We start from the raw sequence: 19,554 nt of genomic DNA, 5'->3' as shown, positions 1-19,554 counted from the left end.
ACGAGATACATTGTTTTTTGACCTTGAACACGATGTGCAGACGAGACCCACAGAGTACAGCAAGAAATGTGAAAGGTAGACAGTTCTGATGTAGATGAGCACAAGCACTGGTTTTGCAAAAACAAAGTAATATAGAAATGTGTGCAAAAGCGGCAACATGGCAGCCCAGCGTGTACTAACATATGTGAACTTAGCAATTTCCGCAGTGAATCCCGTATCCTCACTACAGCACTTTTCACTCACACTGCGTTGGTGTACTCTAATATTTGCCAAAGGAAGAAATCGAAGTAGTCAAACAAATTCTGTCCACAGATATACAGAGGCAGGAAACATGTCAATAAAACTGTTTCTGCAATCCTCAGAGACCACAACATGGGCTCCATCTACAACAAAAATTTACGCTTTGACATGGAGGATATATATAGAAGTGATGGAGTTAATTTCACAGAGAAAGGCAACAAGATGTTCCTTAACTTGAATGACTGCATCCTATTTTATGTGTAGTTATCATCTGACACAATGAAAACAAAGGATCGTCTTAGAGTTACCTGTTTCTCAAACATTGGTTCATTTTCTTTTTTAATCAGTTTTTGAACTTAGCGAATCCATCGCAAATCTGCAAAGCAAATGTACACATTCAATGCACAGAAACACATAAAGGATTCCCTACTGTTTGACTGACTGTATGTATCTGACTGGATGTGTCAGTGTGCTAGTCGCTCCGTTAGTTGCTGCATGAGTATCTGAGTCAGTATGTGAGTGAGTGCATGTGTGTCTGAGTGGGTCATTGGGTAAGTGCAAGAGTCTAGCAGTGGGACTTTGAGTGGGTGTGAGAGTGTCTTAGTGAGTCTGTGAGTGGGTGTGACACTGTGTGAACATGTCTGTGGCTCAGTGCATGAGTGTCTGAGTGGGTCTGTGAGTGAGTGTCTGAGTAGGTCTGTGAGCAGGTGTGACAGTATCTGAGTGGGTGTGCGAGTGGGTGTGTGATTGGCTCAGTGGGTCTGTGAGTAGATGCATGACTGTCTGCATGGGCGTGGGAGTAAGAGCATGACTGAGTGGGTCTGCTAGTCGATGCATGTGGCTGAGTGGACCTGTGAGTGTGTGTGTGTCAATTGGTCTTTGAGTGTCTGTGGGTCTTTGAGTGGCTGCATGAGTGTCTGAGTGGGCGTGTGAGTGTATGAGTGGGTCTTGATTGGGTGCGTGAGTGTCTGGGTGGGTCTGTGAGTGGGTGTGTGAGTGTCCCTTGCAGCTGCCAGGAGAGTACTCTTGCATTGTTGCTGCCAGGAGAGCACCCTTGCAGCTGCCAGGAGAGCACCCTTGCTCTTGTTGCTGCCAGGAGAGCACCCTTGCAATTGTTGCTGCCTGGGGAGCACACTTGCAGCTGCCAGGAGAGTACCCTTGCACATGTTGCTGGCAGGGGAGCACCCTTGAAGTTGCTGCTGCCAGGAGAGCATCCTTGCACTTGTTGCTGCCATGGGAGCACCCTTGCAGCTGCCAGGAGAGTACTCTTGGATTTGTTGCTGCCAGTAGAGCACCCTTGCAGCTGCCAGGAGAGTACTCTTGGATTTGTTGCTGCCAGTAGAGCACCCTTGCAGCTGCCAGGAGAGTACCCTTGCCCTTGCTGCTGCCAGAGGAGCATCCTTGCACTTGTTGCTGCCAGGGGAGCACCCTTGAACGTGCTGCTACCTGGGGGGATTCCTTGCAGCTGCCAGGAGAGTACCCTTGCAGCTGCCAGGAGAGCACCCTTGCACTTGTTGCTGCCAGGAGAGCACCCTTGCACTTGTTGCTGCCAGGAGAGCACCCTTGTAGCTGCCAAGAGAGTACCCTTTCACTTGTTGCTGCCAGGAGAGCACCCTTGCACTTGTTGCTGCCAGGAGAGCACCCTTGTAGCTACCAAGAGAGTAGCCTTGCACTTGTTGCTGCCAGGGGAGCACCCTTGCAGCTGCCAAGAGACCACCCTTGCTCTTGTTGCTGCCAGGAGAGCACCTTTGCAGCTGCCAAGAGAGCACCCTTGCTCTTGTTGCTGCCAAGAGAGCACCCTTGCACTTGTTGCTGTCAGGGGAGCACCCTTGCAGCTGCCAAGAGAGCACCCTTGCTCTTGTTGCTGCCAAGAGAGCACCCTTGCACTTGTTGCTACCAGGGGAGCACCCTTGCAGCTGCCAGGAGAGTACCCTTGCACTTGTTGCTGCCAGGGGAGCACCCTTGATGCTGCTGCCAGGAGAGCATCCTTGCACTTGTTGCTGCCATGGGAGCACCCTTGCAGTTGCCATGCGGAGTGTCCTTGCCCTTGCTGCTGCCAGAGGAGCATCCTTGCACTTGTTGCTGCCAGAGGAGCACCCTTGAACGTGCTGCTACCTGGGGGGATTCCTTGCAGCTGCCAGGAGAGTACCCTTGCAGCTGCCAGGAGAGCACCCTTGCACTTGTTGCTGCCAGGAGAGCACCCTTGCACTTGTTGCTGCCAGGAGAGCACCCTTGTAGCTACCAAGAGAGTAGCCTTGCACTTGTTGCTGCCAGGGGAGCACCCTTGCAGCTGCCAAGAGACCACCCTTGCTCTTGTTGCTGCCAGGAGAGCACCCTTGCACTTGTTGCTGCCAGGAGAGCACCCGTGTAGCTACCAAGAGAGTAGCCTTGCACTTGTTGCTGCCAGGGGAGCACCCTTGCAGCTGCCAAGAGACCACCCTTGCTCTTGTTGTTGCCAGGAGAGCACCTTTGCAGCTGCCAAGAGAGCACCCTTGCTCTTGTTGCTGCCAGGAGAGCACCCTTGCACTTGTTGCTGTCAGTGGAGCACCCTTGCAGCTGCCAAGAGAGCACCCTTGCTCTTGTTGCTGCCAAGAGAGCACCCTTGCACTTGTTGCTACCAGGGGAGCACCCTTGCAGCTGCCAGGAGAGTACCCTTGCACTTGTTGCTGCCAGGGGAGCACCCTTGATGCTGCTGCCAGGAGAGCATCCTTGCACTTGTTGCTGCCATGGGAGCACCCTTGCAGTTGCCATGGGGAGTGTCCTTGGATTTGTTGCTGCCAGGAGAGCACCCTTGGAGCTGCCAGGAGAGTACCCTTGCCCTTGCTGCTGCCAGGGGAGCATCATTGCACTTGTTGCTGCCAGGGGAGCACCATTGTAGCTGCCAAGAGAGTACCCTTGCACTTGTTGCTGCCAGGGGAGCACCCTTGTAGCTGCCAGGAGAGTACCCTTGCACTTGTTGCTGCCAGGGGAGCACCCTTGTAGCTGCCAGGAGAGTACCCTTGAACTTGTTGCTACCTGGGGGCTCCCTTGCAGCTGCCAGGAGAGTACCTTGCACTTGCTGCTGCCAGGAGAGCACCCTTGCACTTGTTGCTGCCAGGAGAGCACCATTGTAGCTGCCAAGAGAGTACCCTTGCACTTGTTGCTGCCAGGGGAGCACCCTTGCCGCTGCCAGGAGAGTACCTTTGCACCTGTTGCTGCCAGGGGAGCACCCTTGCTGCTGCCAGGAGAGTACCCTTGCACTTGTTGCTGCCAGGGGAGCACCCTTGCAGCTTCCAGGAGAATACCCTTGCACTTGTTGCTGCCAGGGGAGCATCCTTGCTGCTGCCGAGGGAGTGTCCTTTCTGCTGCCAGAGGAGCACTCTTGCTATTGTTGCTGCCAGGGGAGCGCCATTGCACTTGTTTCCAGGGGAGCACCCTTGCTGCTGCTGTGGGAGTACCAATGCTGCTACCAGGAGAGCACCCTTGAACATGTTGCTTCCAGGAGAGCAGCTTTGCACTTACTGCTGCCAGAAGGGCACCATTGCACTTGCTACTGCCAGGAGGTAACCATTGCACTTGTAGCTGCCATGGGGCTCCTTTGCTACTGCTGAGGAGAGTGTCATTGCTCTTATTGCGGCCACGTAAGCGCCATTGCACTTGCTGCTTTCAGGAAAGTACACTTCCTGCAACTGAGGGAGCGCCTTACTGCTGTCAGGAGAGTACCCTCGAAATTGTTGCTGCTGGTGCACACCTATATACTTGTTGATTCCGGGGGAACAACATTGAACTTCTTGCTGCCAGAAAAGGACCCTTCCTGCTGCTAAGGGAGCACCTTGCTGCTGCCAGGAGAGTGCCCTTGAATTTGTTGCTGCTGGTGCACGGCCTTACACTTGCTGCTGCTAGGACAGCGCCTTTGCTCTTGTTGCTGCCGGGGGAGCACTCTTGCACTTGTTACTGCATGGGAAACGCGATTGTCCTGATGCAGAGGAGCACCCTTGCAATTGTTGCTATCAGGGGAGTAACCTTACTGCTACCAGGAGGGCACTCTTGCACTTGATGCTGCAAGGGGAGCATCCTTGGTCCTGCTGAAGGAGCACCCTTGTTGCAGCCAAGAGAGCGTCCTTGCACTTGTTGCTGCCAGGGGAGTACCTCTGCTGCTGCTGAGGTAGCGCCCTTACTGCTGCCTGGAGAGCACCGTTACACATATTGCTATGATGTGTGGGGACACCAGAGCACCTGTTACTGCCTGAGAGCACTTTTGTACTTCTTTCTTCATGAGTGCACTCTTTTGCTGCTTGCTGCCATCAGAATGCCCTTGCACTATTTTCTGCTGAATTAGCAACCTTGCTGCTGCTGGGAAAGCACCCTTGCACTTGTTGCTGCCGGGGGAGCATCCTTAGTCCTGCTGGGGAAGCTCCCTTGCTGCAGCCAAGAGAGCGTCCTTGCACTTGTTGCTGCTAGGGCTGCACCTCTGCTACTGCTGACAGAGTGCCATTGCTGCTGCCAGGCGAGTGCTGTAGCACATATTGCTATGATGTGTGGGGGCACTCTAGCACCTGTTACTGTCCGAGCGCACCCTTGCTCTTGTTGCTGCCAGGAGAGCACCCTTGCACTTGTTGCTGCCTGGGGCGCACCCTTGCAGCTGCCAGGAGAGTACCCGTGCACATGTTGCTACCAGGGGAGCACCCTTGAACTTGCTGCTGCCAGGAGAGCATCCTTGCACTTGTTGCTGCCATGGGAGCACCCTAGCAGCTGCCAGGAGAGTAACCTTGGATTTGTTGCTGCCAGTAGAGCACCCTTGCAGCTGCCAGGAGAGTACCCTTGCCCTTGCTGCTGCCAGGGGAGCATCCTTGCACTTGTTGCTGTCAGGGGAGCACCCTTGAACGTGCTGCTGCCTGGGGGGCTTCCTTGCAGCTGCCAGGAGAGCACCCTTGCACTTATTGCTGCCAGGAGAGCACCCTTGCACTTGTTGCTGCCAGGAGAGCACCCTTGTAGCTGCCAAGAGAGTACCCTTTCACTTGTTGCTGCCAGGAGAGCACCCTTGCACTTGTTGCTGCCAGGAGAGCACCCCTGTAGCTGCCAAGAGAGTACCCTTGCACTTGTTGCTGCCAGGGGAGCACCCTTGCAGCTGCCAAGAGACCACCCTTGCTCTTGTTGCTGCCAGGAGAGCACCTTTGCAGCTGTCAGGAGAGCACCCTTGCTCTTGTTGCTGCCAGGAGAGCACCCTTGCACTTGTTGCTGCCAGGGGAGCACCCTTGCAGCTGCCAGGAGAGTACCCTTGAACTTGTTGCTGCCAGGGGAGCACCCTTGATGCTGCTGCCAGGAGAGCATCCTTGCACTTGTTGCTCCATGGGAGCACCCTTGCAGTTGCCATGGGGAGTGTCTTTGGATTTGTTGCTGCCAGGAGAGCACCCTTGGAGCTGCCAGGAAAGTACCCTTGCCCTTGCTGCTGCCAGGGGAGCATCCTTGCACTTGTTGCTGCCAGGGGAGCACCCTTGAACGTGCTGCTGCCTAGAGAGCACCCTTGAAGTTTTTGCTACCTGGGGGCTCCCTTGCAGCTGCCAGGAGAGGACCCTTGCACTTGCTGATGCCAGGAGAGCACCCTTGCACTTGCTGCTGCCAGGAGAGCACCATTGTAGCTGCCAAGAGAGTACCCTTGCACTTGTTGCTGCCGGGGGAGCACCCTTGTAGCTGCCAGGAGAGTACCCTTGCACTTATTGCTGCCAGGGGAGCACCCTTGCCGCTGCCAGGAGAGTACCTTTGTACCTGTTGCTGCCAGGGGAGCACCCTTGCTGCTGCCAGGGGAGCTCCCTTGCTGCTGCCAGGAGAGTACCCTTGCACTTGTTGCTGCCAGGGGAGCACCCTTGCAGCTGCCAGGAGAGTACCCTTGTACTTTTTGCTGCCAGGGGAGCACCCTAGCAGCTGCCAGGAGAATACCCTTGCACTTGTTGCTGCCAGGGGAGCCCCCTTGCTGCATCCAGGAGAGCATTCTTGCACTTGTTGCTCTCAGGAGAGCATCCTTGCTGCTGCAGAGGGAGTGTCCCTGCTGCTGCCGGAAGAGCACTCTTGCTATTGTTGCTGCCAGGGGAGCGCCATTGCACTTGTTGCTTCCAGGGGAGCTCCCTTGCTGCTGCTGTGGGGGTACCAATGCTGCTGCCAGGAGAGCACCCTTGAACATGTTGCTTCCAGGAGAGCAGCCTTGCACTTACTGCTGCCAGAAGGGCACCATTGCACTTGCTATGGCCAGGAGGTGACCATTGCACTTGTAGCTGCCATGGGGCTCCTTTGCTACTGCTGAGGAGAGTGTCATTGCTCTTGTTGCGGCCACGTAAGCGCAATTGCACTTGCTGCTTTCAGGAAAGTACACTTCCTGCTGCTGAGGGAGCGCCTTGCTGCTGTCAGGAGAGTACCTTTGAAATTGTTGCTGCTGGTGCACGCCCATATACTTGTTGATTCCGGGGGAACAACATTGAACTTCTTGCTGCCAGAAAAGGACCCTTCCGGCTGCTAAGTGAGCACCTTGCTGCTGCCAGGAGGGTGCCCTTGAATTTGTTGCTGCTGGTGCACGCCCTTACACTTGCTGCTGCTAGGACAGCGCCTTTGCTCTTGTTGCTGCCGGGGGAGCACCCTTGCACTTGTTGCTGCATGGGAAACGTGCTTGCTCCTGATGCGGGGGAGCACCCTTGTTGCAGCCAAGAGAGCGTCCTTGCACTTGTTGCTGTCAGGTGAGTACCTCTGCTGCTGCTGAGGTAGCGCCCTTGCTGCTGCCAAGAGAGCACCGTTGCACATATTGCTATGATGTGGGGGACACCCGAGCACCTGTTACTGCCTGCGAGCACTTTTGTACTTGTTTCTTCATGAGCGCACTCTTTTGCTGCCATCAGTATGCCCTTGCACTATTTTCTGCTGAATTAGCACCCTTGCTGCTGTCGGTAAAGCACCCTTGCACTTGTTGCTGCCGGGGGAGCATCCTTGGTCCTGTTGAGGAAGCTCCCTTGCTGCAGCCAAGAGAGCATCCTTGCACTTGTTGCTGCTAGGGCTGCACCTCTGCTGCTGCTGACAGAGTGCCATTGCTGCTGCCAGGCGAGTGCTGTTGCACATATTGCTATGATGTGTGGGGGCACTCTAGCACCTGTTACTGTCCGAGAGCACCTTTGCACTTCTTGCTTCATGGAGCTGCCATCAGAATGCCCTTGCACTATTTTCTGCTGAATTAGAACCCTTGTTGCTGCCGGGAAAGCACCCTTGCACTTGTAGCTCTGTTGTGGGTAGGCATCAGGGCCTCTGTATTTGTTGCTACTCTGAGAAAGCATGCTTGCACTTGTTGTTGCTAGGCAGGGCCCTCTTGTGCCAAATGCTGCAGGTGGTGAGCTTGCACATGTTGCTGCCTAGAGAGTGCCCTCCTTCTTGTTTCTTCCAGATAAGCTCGCTTTTTCCGGTTGCTGCAACGAGGGTTCGCTTGCACCTATTCCTGCTCGGTGTGGGTAGTTGCTGTTACTTTTAGGAAGCACCCTTGCACTTGTTGCTGTGGTATGAGGACTTTTTAGTTCATTTGAGCATCCTTGCGCCTGTTGCCAGTGGAGTGCACACTCACTTGATGCTGTCATGGAAGCACCCATGCTACCAGAGGAGCACCCTTTGATTTGTTCTTTCCGTGGTGGTAACTTTGCATTTCTTGCTGCTGGGGCCTCCTTTGCACTTATTGCTGCTTTAGAGCACCTTTGCATTTCTTGCTTCTTGAGAGAACATTACATTTGTTACTGACATCCTTCACTTGTTGCTGCTGGAGGAGCACCTATGCATTTCTTGCTGCCAAGGGAAGCCTTGCACTTGTTTCAGCAACTGGCACACCCTTGCTGTTGTTGCTGCTGAGAAACCCCACTTGCAGGGCCACGGGATTACCCTTGCAATTGTTACTGCTGTGGAAGCACCCTTGCAATTGTTGCTGACACAGGAGAATCCCTGCATGAATTCTGGTAAGGGAGCACCCTTGCAATTGTTACTGCTTTGGAAACACCCTTGCAATTGTTGCTGACGGGAGAATCCCTGCATGAATTCTGGTAAGGGGGCACCCTTGCAATTGTTACTGCTGTGGAAGCACCCTTGCAATTGTTGCTGACAGGGGAGAATCCCTGCATGAATTCTGGTAAGGGAGCACCCTTGCAATTGTTACTGCTTTGGAAGCACCCTTGCAATTGTTGCTGACAGGGGAGAATCCCTGCATGAATTCTGGTAAGGGAGCACCCTTGCAATTGTTACTGCTGTGGAAGCACCCTTGCAATTGTTGCTGACACGGGAGAATCCCTGCATGAATTCTGGTAAGGGAGCACCCTTGCAACTGTTACTGCTGTGGAAGCACCCTTGCAATTGTTGCTGACAGGGGAGAATCCCTGCATGAATTCTGGTAAGGGAGCACCCTTGCAACTGTTACTGCTTTGGAAGCACCCTTGCAATTGTTGCTGACAGGGGAGAATCCCTGCATGAATTCTGGTTAGGGAGAACCCTTACAATTGTTACTGCTTTGGAAGCACCCTTGCAATTGTTGCTGACAGGGTAGAATCCCTGCATGAATTCTGGTAAGGGAGCACCCTTTTAATTGTTTCTTCCTGTGGAGCACCATTGCACATGTTGCTGCTGGTAAGCACCCTTGTAATTATTGGTGCGGTGATGGAAGCATCCTTTTCACCTGTTTCTTCCAGGGAGCTTCCGTGTACTTTCTACTGCTGGAGGAACCTCCTTACACTTGTCTCTGCTGAGGGATGACCCATGCACTTGTTGCACGAAGTGTACCTTTGCGTTTGCTGGTGTTGGCAAAGCACTCTTACTCTTGTTATAGGTGGGATACTTCCTTGCACTTGTTGCTGCTGAGGAAGGACCTTTGCACTTGTTGTTGCACCTTTGTGTTGGCTGGTGTTGGTGAAGTACCCTTGCTCTTGTTATTGAAGGGATACTTCCTAGCACTTACTGCTGCTGGGGTTATGACTGCTGCACTTGTTGATGCACCTTTGCATTTGCTGTTGTTGGCAAAGCACTGTTGATCTTGTTATTGGTGGGATACTTCCTTGCACTTCCCGCTGCTGGGGGAGGGACCTGTGCACTTGTTGTTGCACCTTTGTGTTTGCTGGTGTTGGCGAAGCACTCTTGTTATTGGTGGGATACTTCCTTGCACTTGCTGCTGCTGGGGGTAGGACCTCTGCACTTGTTGTTGCACCTTTGGTTTTGCTGGTGTTGGCGAAGCACTCTTGCTCCTGTTATTGGTGGGATACTTCCTTGCACTTGCTGCTGCTGAGGGAAGGACCTGTGCACTTCTGTTGCACCTTTGCGTTTGCTGGTGTTGGGGAAGCACTTTTGCTCTTGTTATTGGTGGGATACTTCCTTGCACTTGCTGCTGCTGGGGGGAAGGACCTCTGCACTTGTTGTTGCACCTTTGGTTTTGCTGGTGTTGGCGAAGCACTCTTGCTCCTGTTATTGGTGGGATACTTCCTTGCACTTGCTGCTGCTGGGGGAAGGACCTGTGCACTTGTTATTGCACCTTTGCTTTTGCTGGTGTTGGCGAAACACTCTTGCTCTTATTATTGGTGGGATAATTCCTTGCACTTGCTGCTGCTGGGGGAAGGACCTGTGCACTTGTTATTGCACCTTTGCTTTTGCTGGTGTTGGCGAAACACTCTTGCTCTTGTGGGATACTTCCTTGCACTTGCTGCTGCTGGGGGAAGGACCTCTGCACTTCGTGTTGCCCCTTTGCATTTCCAGTGAAACACTCTTGTTATTGCGGGATACTTCCTTGCACTTGCTGCTGGCAGGAAGTTCAATTGCTCTTGTTGCTGGCAGAGAAGTATCCTTGCACTTGTTGCTGCTGGGGGGGACACAATCGCACTTGTTGCTGCTGGGCGAGCACCTCTGCACTTGTTGATACGAGGGGAATACACCTTCACTTGTTGCTGATAGGGGAAATCTTTGCATTTGTTGCTTCCACAGAGCACCTCGCACTTGTTGCTGCTGGGGAGTACCTTTGCATTAGTAGCTGCTGGGGTTATTCTTGCACTTTTGTATGCTGGTGGGTACCCTTCCATTTCTTGCTGCCATGGCTGAACATTTGCCCTCGGTGCTTGTGAGGTGCACCCTTGTACTTGTTGCTGCTGGGAGTGCACTCTTGCACTGACTAGGAAGCACCATTGTGTTTGTTGCTGCTGGTGGAGTAGCCTTGTGTTTGTTGCTGCCAGGAGCACCTTGGCACTTATTGCTGCTGAGGGAAAAACATTGAACTTGTTGCTACCCTATAATTCTTGCTGCTGAAGAATGACCCTTTCAATTGTTGCTAGTGGGGAGGAGAATCCTTTCACTTGTTTTTTTCTGGTGAGCGCCCCTGCACCTGCTGCCGCTAGGGGAGCTCCCTTGCACTTGTTGCTGCTGCAGATTACGCTTGCACCTGCTGCTGCTAGCGGAGCTCACTTGTGATTGTTGCTCTGTGCAAGGAATAAAGAATTATTCATTCACTTTTTGTGCATCCTCACATGGACCTGACTAGTGAGTAAAAGTGAAAGTGAGGTTGTGCAAAGGCATACGTTGCAAAATAGCATGGGACATGGTGTCTATGTGCAGATGTTTGAGGAGAAAATGAAAACAAAGGTTTAAAGTGAAACATGTTCTGATGGGGACATTATTAAATGTAATTGTATTATTATGATGTTTACAGCAGGGTTGAAACTAGTCAAAAAACAAATACTTCCCTAAGGCTATACCCAAATAAAATATATAAAATAGGACATACAAGAATTTAAAATGGTGTAATCTTGTGCAAAAAGCTCCTTTTATCACATATTCTGAATATATCAATGTAAAAAAAAAATCGAGACATTAAATATAGACTTAAAAATAAACACACTTCACATAACATAAAGCATCACAGGAACAACTAAAAAAGACACACCAAGAAGTCTTTATTGAAATAAAATATTTAAAATACGTCAACACATTTCAGTAGATTTAATGGTTGCCTCCCTCTTCTGCAGGACTACAAATTGTTCCACACATCTCTCCTTTAACCTAATACGAAGCACACCAATTTGCAGACCAATCAATTACAAAAAAATAAAAAATGAGAACTCCAGCTGATGGTCTTTGACTTTCCATTCAAAATTTTCTTTTTGTCTTTACAGCCTCAATCTGTTCCTTCATTATATTTAATGTCATGATTGTTTAATAAACGTGTATATTTAGCATATGCGATAAAATAACTTTTTGCGCGGGATTAGACAGTTTTGTTACATCTGTATAGGTGGTGTTTTATATACTTTGCTTAAATATAGCCTTGGGGAGGTATTTGTTTTTGGACTGGTTTCTAACCCTGTCCCCTTGCTTCTCAGGGGTTACTCTCTTTCCAATTCTTGGTTTCAGCAGGTTTGAAACAAAAATACTACGTGTGAGTGAAGGCAAAAAAACGAGAGTGAGGCAGGAGACAGGAATAGCTCATTGGTGTCACAGGGGCAAAAAGAGGCACAGTGGCATGGCAGAAAGAGCTGATGCATGTGATGACGCAGACGTCTGTGGCCCTAATGACAAGGGATCCCTTGATGGGGCCCCTGAGAGCAGCTACTGGCTCCATCAGAAGTATGATAGACCAGTGGGGTGACGTGCTCATGTGCGGATTTAGTTGAAAACTATCAACTTCTGCAATACCAAAAATGGGAGACCACAGTTCTGGAAGCAAGGAAACAAAAGATTTATTTAATACATAGGTTTGACAATCTCTAGAGATGGAAGAGTGTCCGAGACCCACTGTTTGCGTAGGTGTCAGGAGACTGATCGATGTGTCATTGGCATGCCGCATCTTTTATAGAATGTGGGCACTCCCTTCGTGTGCAGGGGGACGACAGAAAGTCCGTTGGTATGCAGGAATTCAGGTGTTTGAAGCAGAAATTCAGGTGTTGGAGGCGACGGAAAGTCCGGGGTATGCAGAAGTTCAGGAGGGCGCTGGACATATTCCTGTTTGGAGGCAGCTTTCATGCCTTGCGGGTAAGAAGGGTTTCGTGAGCTGACCAGGTGTCAGGCCGTTGGCAGAGACAGACCGGTTAGGGACAGACCTGTTCTGCTGCCCATACAGGTTCCTGAGACCAATGCGTGGGTGCAGTAGAAACTGGCCCAGGGCACCGACACGGGGTCATGTAGAAGACGATTTTGTGCGAGGTCAAGAAAGGGTTTTGTGAGCAGGATGGAGTTTACACATGGCAACATTTAGAAGTTTATTTATTACACTTCAACATCAGGACTTTTTTAAGCTCTTGCAATTGCGTGATTATCTTGTCAGACATCACCTGTATGAGGGAATTACCATGTTACCAATGGCTGAGGCTATTTGAAGGAAGGCCAAGATAGGGGTATTATATGATATGCTAATCGAATCTCAAAAGGACGATTTAGCTGCTTATTACCTGAAGTGGACTACACGCGTAGGGACTGAGGGAGAGGCGATGCAGACTTCCATAGATACAGCAGGAAAAATATTGTTATCATCAAATTTACAAACGCAGCATTTTAATCCCATCTTTGATGTATATCATACACCTGAACGCATGATGACACGGGGTGGGAACCACGATGGTACATGTTTTAGATGTCAGTGTGATCGTGCAAATAGTGTGCACGTTTTTTTTTAATGTACTGCACTGTCGCAATTTAAGCAACAAATAGCATTATTTTTGCAAGAAGTCACAGTTATTTCCATATCAATAACAAAGGTAATGATGTTATTGGGGACATGGGGGGAAGGCTCAGAGGAGCAGCCAATGTACAAATTTAATTATTTATTATTTATTGCTGATGCGGCTGCTCGTCTGTGTATCGCCTCATGCTGGCTGCAAAGAGCGGCTCCCACATTTGAGATGTGGCGGGCAAAGTTTTATCATGTCTTTAATATGGAATATAGTCTATATGCGGTAAAATCAGTTAAACGGCAAAAACCTGGCATTCAGATATGGGAGTCTATGATACAGTATATGAAATAGATAATTGATTTAGGATGCTTAATGATAATACAATTATAATTTGTTTAGTTGCTCCTTCCCTTTCGAACTTACTTTACGATTGTTAACTGTATGTATTGACAAGTTTGTTAGTTCTGATTATAATTGTTATGCTATATGTTTGTGACATGGATTGAATCAATAAAAAAAAAAAAACAAGTATGATAGATCAGCGTTCACCTGAAGATCTTGACTGCTTTAAGCATTCAAAATCTCCAGGTAAAAGTCTAAGCCAAAATGACGGTAGCAATCCACCCAACTTGTAACGGGCTGGATTGTATATTTATGTGTCCAATTTATAGCTTAAAGTATGAAGGTGCACATGGAGGAAATATAGTAAAGACACACTACATCACAATCAAAATGTCATCAGTGTGTGTGTTTTTGTGTGTAGGAAAGAATGGAAGAATCGCCTCTCTTTTATGTGCTGATGCACATCCTCGTGCTGGAGTACAGCGCGAGGATGTTTCACAAGGCTGTGCCTCCTTTGAATGTGTTGCCATGATCGGACGCTGCCCGATGCGTTCCAGGTTCCGACAACGTTAGTTCAGTTGCCTGGGGTCCTGGTGCGCAGCGGGAGCGTCTGGTCGTGGGTGTTGCTGTTTTGAGAAATAAACCTTCTTCAACCAACATCAAAGGACTCAGCACTTCCTTCCATAACATTTGGCGAAGAGCGGGAGAAGAATCCTCTTCAACACCCACCAACCAAACTGCATTACCTCGCCACCTCCTATTTCTTTCGTTCCTGCCTCGCTGGTGTGATCCTGCTTCGCCGAGTCTCCGTTTTGCCTGGGGTTGACTCCTCCCCTCTCTCTCTTCAGCAATTACCTGATTTGTTTTCCCCTGAACGCCGCATGACGTCAGCTCTTCATCGCTGTGGGTGTGAATCCGCTACACGTATTGAAGTGTCAGTTTCACCGCGCATGCGTCAAGCGGCCATTTCATCGGATTACAGTCGCTTAGCAACGCGTGTTATACTTCTGTCGAAGTAGAAAGACACGGATCAGGCTCGACTTCGTTCTCTCACGCAGATCAAGGTAGGATCTAGCCTGCACTCTTCTACGGTGACAGGCACACCTTATTATATTTATTTCTAGCCTGCACTCTTCTACGGTGACAGGCACACCTTAAGCATTATATTTAAAAACAATTTTTGCCAGGACAACCCACTCAGACTCTGAAATTTAACGGTGACAGGCACATCTTTTTGCATAAGTGTTCTGGTTAAGCCTGCACACCTTCTATTATACTTGACTCCTTATTCTCATTATTTATTTATTTATTTATTTATTGCTTGATTTATTTATTTTTCTTGACATTTGAAAAAAAGAGAAAGGAAGTTATAAGAAGCGTTTTCTTCAAATTTAAAAGCCTTGTTAACCTTTTCTGGGTAAATTATTATAATATCTTTTCTTCCATGGCGTCTTCCATACAATTTGCACAACCTCCTCCGTTTTTACAGAATCCAGGAAAACCAAGCATCCCCTGGCGTCAGTGGGTAAAGGCATTTGAAAACCATATTGTTGCCATTGATGCTGTTAAATTTTCTCCTGCACGGAAAGTTGCGATTTTGTATGGGTGTCTAGGTGTTACAGCACAGCATGTATTTGAAAATCTACCCAAAAGTCCAACTCCGGCTGGTGAGGCTAGTGATGCAGATCACTGGAATGCTTACAATGAGGCATTATCTCGTCTTGCAAATCACTATGACGAAGAACCGAATATAATGCTTGAAAGACACAATTTTTTTAGGAGAAGGCAGCATGAAGATGAGACTGTTGAAGAATACATCGCACAATTGAGTGTTAGCTTCAACTTGCGAATTCGAGGCGAACCCAGACATTTACATACGTGATCAATTTGTCTTTGCGTGCCATTCAAAGAAAATTCAAGAGCGATTATTGAGTTGTAGAAAACCTACACTTCAAGAAACTATAGACATTGCCAGGAGCATCGAGAGGTCTATTACTACTTCCAAAGTGCTCCAGAGTGATCAGTCGTCCTTCCATTGTAAAACGTCATTTCAGGATGTTTCCAATTCTATTAATGCTGTTAGTGCTAGCAAGCCTTTTAAGCAAGGATTTAGGAAAACTAATATTGTTTGTTATAGATGCGGATCTAGATCACACCTGGGTAATAGTCCCATGTGTCCTGCTATTGGGAAGAGATGTGTATTGTGCAAGAAAATAGGTCACTTTCAGACCTCATGTAGATCTGTCAAGAAACATACTGGCATTAATAGCATTGAATACTCGGGTACTGTCGATGATTGTACAGACAGTTTCCAAGATATGGTGGTATCCATTGAATGTAATTTTGTTTATACTACACATTTGGTGAAAGGGCCTTTAGGTACAGCATTCTTTGGTGATATAGAGATTTCTATTATGGCTGATTCCGGGTCCCCAATTACCATTTTGTCAGATGTCATATTTCTAGAAAAATGGAAAGGATCAGTATCTTTAGTGCCAACAGATGTCAACCCAAAAGCATTTGGTGAATTTGACATTGACATGTTGGGCTACTTTAATTCTAGGCTAGAATGTCTAGGGAGGTCCATTTTCACCAAAGTATATGTTGCGGTCAAAGGACGCAACATCATTGGCTGGCAAGACCTTGCGAAAATGGGTCTTTATTTAATTCCAGGTTCTGAAAATCCAATTGCTCTTGGTAAACCTCCGCAAAATTATTCGCCTGCTGGCTTCAGAAACGCTCCATTTCCGGTAACTGACTGTTTAAGACTCACCACCCATACTTCTGACATTAGTAAGATTTTGGCCAAATTTCCTAATCTATTTTCAAGTAAGTTGGGAACTGTTAAGGGTTTTCAACACCAAATCAAGCTCAAGCCACAAGCCCAACCGTTGTTCATAAGGTACGCCCTGTCCCTCTTAGTGCGAAGGATGAGCTCAAGTCAGTGCTTGATTCCCTGTGCAATGATGGTGTCATTGCACCTTCTAACTCTTCAGAGTGGGTTTCTCCCATCGTCATCGTACGCAAAAAATCTGGAGCGGTCAGGTTATGTGTGGACTTGCACACATTGAATAAAAACATCTTGATTGACCGCCATCCCCTTCCCAAAATTCATGAACTTCTTGCTAATCTGGGAGGAGCAAATTTTTTTTCGATCATTGACTTGCGTTCAGCCTATCACCAAGTACCGTTAACAAAGGATTCGCAAGAGTTCACCACATTTGTCACTCCTTTTGGGGTTTTCAAATACCTCAAGCTTCCCTTTGGTCTGGCCTCCGCGGCCAGTGTTTTCCAAAAAATCATGGATAGCATTTTACAGAACATGCCCGGAGTCCAGGCCTACCAAGATGACATTCTTGTTTTTTCAGATGGTTGGGAGTCACACTTATCAAAATTGTCCTCAGTCCTATCCAAGTTAAATGAGGCAGGTATGACCATCAGAGCTGACAAATGCAAGTTTGGCACACAATCATTGGACTATTTGGGTCATACTTTGACTCCAGAAGGGATTAAACCCAAAGTATCCCTCATCAAGGCCATTAGTCATGCCACTCCTCCTAAAGATTAAGATTCACTTCGGTCCTTCTTAGGCCTAGCAGAGTATTATGCTCGATTTGTCAAGGGTTATGCTCAGTCAGTTGAACCATTACGTGCTCTTTTACGAAAAGGCTCCAAGTTTGTGTGGTCTGAGGAAATTTCGTCTTCATTTGATAAGGTCAAAAAAATTATAATCGATGCACCGGCCTTACATCCCTTTCATGACTCTTCTAGGTGTTTCATAATGGTTGATGCCAGTCTCACGGGTTTGGGGGCTGTCTTGGGACAATGGGTTTCTGGAAAGGAGCACACCATAGCTTTTTCTTCCAGGATGCTCAAACCGGCTGAAACACATTATAGCACCATTGAGCGCGAGTCACTTGCTTGCGTTTGGGCTATAGATAAATTCAAAAATTACATTTGGGGACGTGAGTTTGATTTATTCACGGACCATAAACCACTCACACAACTGCTTAATGGTAATGGGCTTGGAAAGGCTTCAGCCAGACTGATCAGGCTTCTGTTGAAATTGCATGAATTTCATTTTTCTATCAAGCACATTTCAGGGGGACAAAATGTTAGGGCGGATTGTCTCTCACGCATGGCGTTTCAGGATCATTCAGAAGTTGAGGCCATTGAGGATGTTGAATGCGTTGTTGCTGCTATTGATGCAACCAAATTATGCCCCTGCATTTCTGAACAGACATGGTTTGAAGCTCAAGAGCAAGATGAGAATTTGAAATTAGGAACAGAATATATAGTTAAGGGTTGGCCAGAGAGTAGGAATCTGTCTAATGAGTTGAGAGCGTTCGCCATGGTTGCATCAGAGTTATCATTGGTTAATGGCTTAGTGATGAGACATGATTCTTTTGTACCCCCCTCCAGTCTCAGAAATGATATTATTCAATTTGCGCATCGTGGTCATCTTGGGGTCTCAAAGACTGCACAACTTGTTAAGTCTCACTATTGGTGGCCATCCCTTGAATCTCAGGTCAGGTTTCATATTGACTCGTGCCCTGAGTGTTTACTATCTGACAAAAAGTGGAGATTCATGAATGCGTCCCTACATCCTGTTCCTTTTCCTGATAAGCCATGGGAGAAAGTCGGTCTAGACTTTTCTGGTCCTTATGAGGTTCTTCCCCATGATCTTAGATATCTCATCTTGCTAATTGACTATCACTCCAAGTGGGTTTACCATATGTTCGGTGAGTCAGCAAGTTCCACCAATGCTATTAGGTTTTTGAAAAAGATATTTTTGGTAGAAGGTTCACCTTCTATCATTGTTACAGATAATGGCTCTCATTTCATTGCTGAAAAGTTTTGTTCGTTTTTGGCTGAACGAGATGTTAAACACCTTAAAGTTGCTTTGTATTCACCGACCTCAAATGGGTTAGTAGAAAGAGCGAACAGGTCGGTTAAAGATGCCATCCAAGCAGCCATTTCTTCTTATCTAGATGTAGAAGATTTCCTTGAAACTAAGTTGTGGTCTTATAACATTTCACCACATTGTACCACAGGTGTTTCTCCGTTTTCACTTTTGAGAAACAGGACTGTTCACACCAACTTATGTCCCAATTGGCTGCTCAATAAAAACAGTAAAGGGAATATTGCAAATCAAGAATTGGTTGCCAAAGTTTAAAAAAAACAAGATCTGATGAAGGCAACGTTTGATTCAAAGGGGAAATTTGATTCACTTGATTTAAAGATCGGTGATTGGGTCCTCATCAAAAACCCTAAAAAAGTAGCTAAGGGTTTGTCGAAATTTTCCCCGCCGGTACAGGTTAGTGGTGTCAGCAAAGGTTCAGCCTTACTTGGTGTCAGAGGATGGTGGAATAAAAGATCTTTAGTGCATCTCTCTATGTCACAAGCTCGGTCCTTACTTAATTTGACCAAGAAGGAGTTTGATAGTTGTGACTGGTCTTTTTGGTTAAAAAGTCCTACTTCTGATTTGGCCAATTCCTCCTCAACTTGCATTCCGACTATGCATGACACATCAGGTACTTTGGGTACAAATTCCAACTTGTCGGTTCTATCCTCTTCTGACACTGTTGAGGTTAATGCTGACACATACCCTTTACCACCAGAATTAGGCATTCGCAGTAGGAAATTACCTGCCAGATTTAATGATTATGTCTTGTCATGATTTCACATGTTATGTAATGTTTTTGCACTTATTTTGTCTTACTGTTTTTATTATTTCTTTTCACATCTTAGTTATTCTGTTTCTTTGCATAAGTTGTTGTTCTCTTTGTGGTGAAGAGGGAGAAGTTGTTATGTGCTGATGCACATCCTCGTGCTGGAGTACAGCACGATGATGTTTCACGAGGCTGTGCCTCCTTTGAATGTGTTGCCATGATCGGACGCTGCCCGATGCGTTCCAGGTTCCGACAACGTTAGTTCAGTTGCCTGGGGTCCTGGTGCACAGCGGGAGCGTCTGGTCGTGGGTGTTGCTATTTTGAGAAATAAAACTTCTTCAACCAACATCAAAGGACTCAGCACTTCCTTCCATAACACTCTCTTCCAATCCTCTCCTGTCACATTTCACCTTTTTTGACAGTTTCTTTAAGCCCTCTCCCTGCTTCAGGAGTCCTTTCATGTCTTTTGCAGCATCACCTTTTTCCTTGTCTTAATTCCCACCTCTATCCTCTTCCCTGCAGTTATCCTTGCGATGCTCTACGAGGACAAAGAGCGCCAAGACTTCGTCTTCACCATCTACCACTGGTGGCAAGCCATGGCCATCTTCATCGTGTATCTCTGGGCCAGTCTGCCCATGAGGGTAAGTGGCTCAAAGTTCAGCCCACAC

The 19,554-nt window shown here is 48.1% G+C and overlaps 1 protein-coding gene and 1 long non-coding RNA gene across 2 annotated transcripts in view; one reads left to right on the top strand and one right to left on the bottom strand.

The window, feature by feature from the left end:
* The window catches only part of LOC146839538 (uncharacterized), a 1,010,507-nt gene that overhangs the window by 974,986 nt on the left and 15,967 nt on the right, over window positions 1–19,554 (bottom strand). The gene's annotated exons all lie outside the window — the stretch shown is intronic.
* Window positions 1–19,554, top strand: part of UNC93B1 (unc-93B1 regulator of TLR signaling) — a 260,649-nt gene that overhangs the window by 237,723 nt on the left and 3,372 nt on the right. Inside the window, exon 11 of the mRNA XM_085651595.1 lies at window positions 19,409–19,527. Within this exon, the coding sequence (XP_085507721.1) occupies window positions 19,409–19,527 (119 nt within the window). The remainder of the gene's footprint in view (window positions 1–19,408; window positions 19,528–19,554) is intronic.

Source organism: Triturus cristatus, chromosome 4_1 (genome assembly GCF_964204655.1).
Source record: "Triturus cristatus chromosome 4_1, aTriCri1.1, whole genome shotgun sequence".
Classification (NCBI taxonomy): Eukaryota; Metazoa; Chordata; class Amphibia; order Caudata; family Salamandridae; genus Triturus; species Triturus cristatus.
The sequence above is the reverse complement of the archived record's forward strand: the minus strand, read 5'-3'. Positions and strand labels throughout refer to the sequence as shown.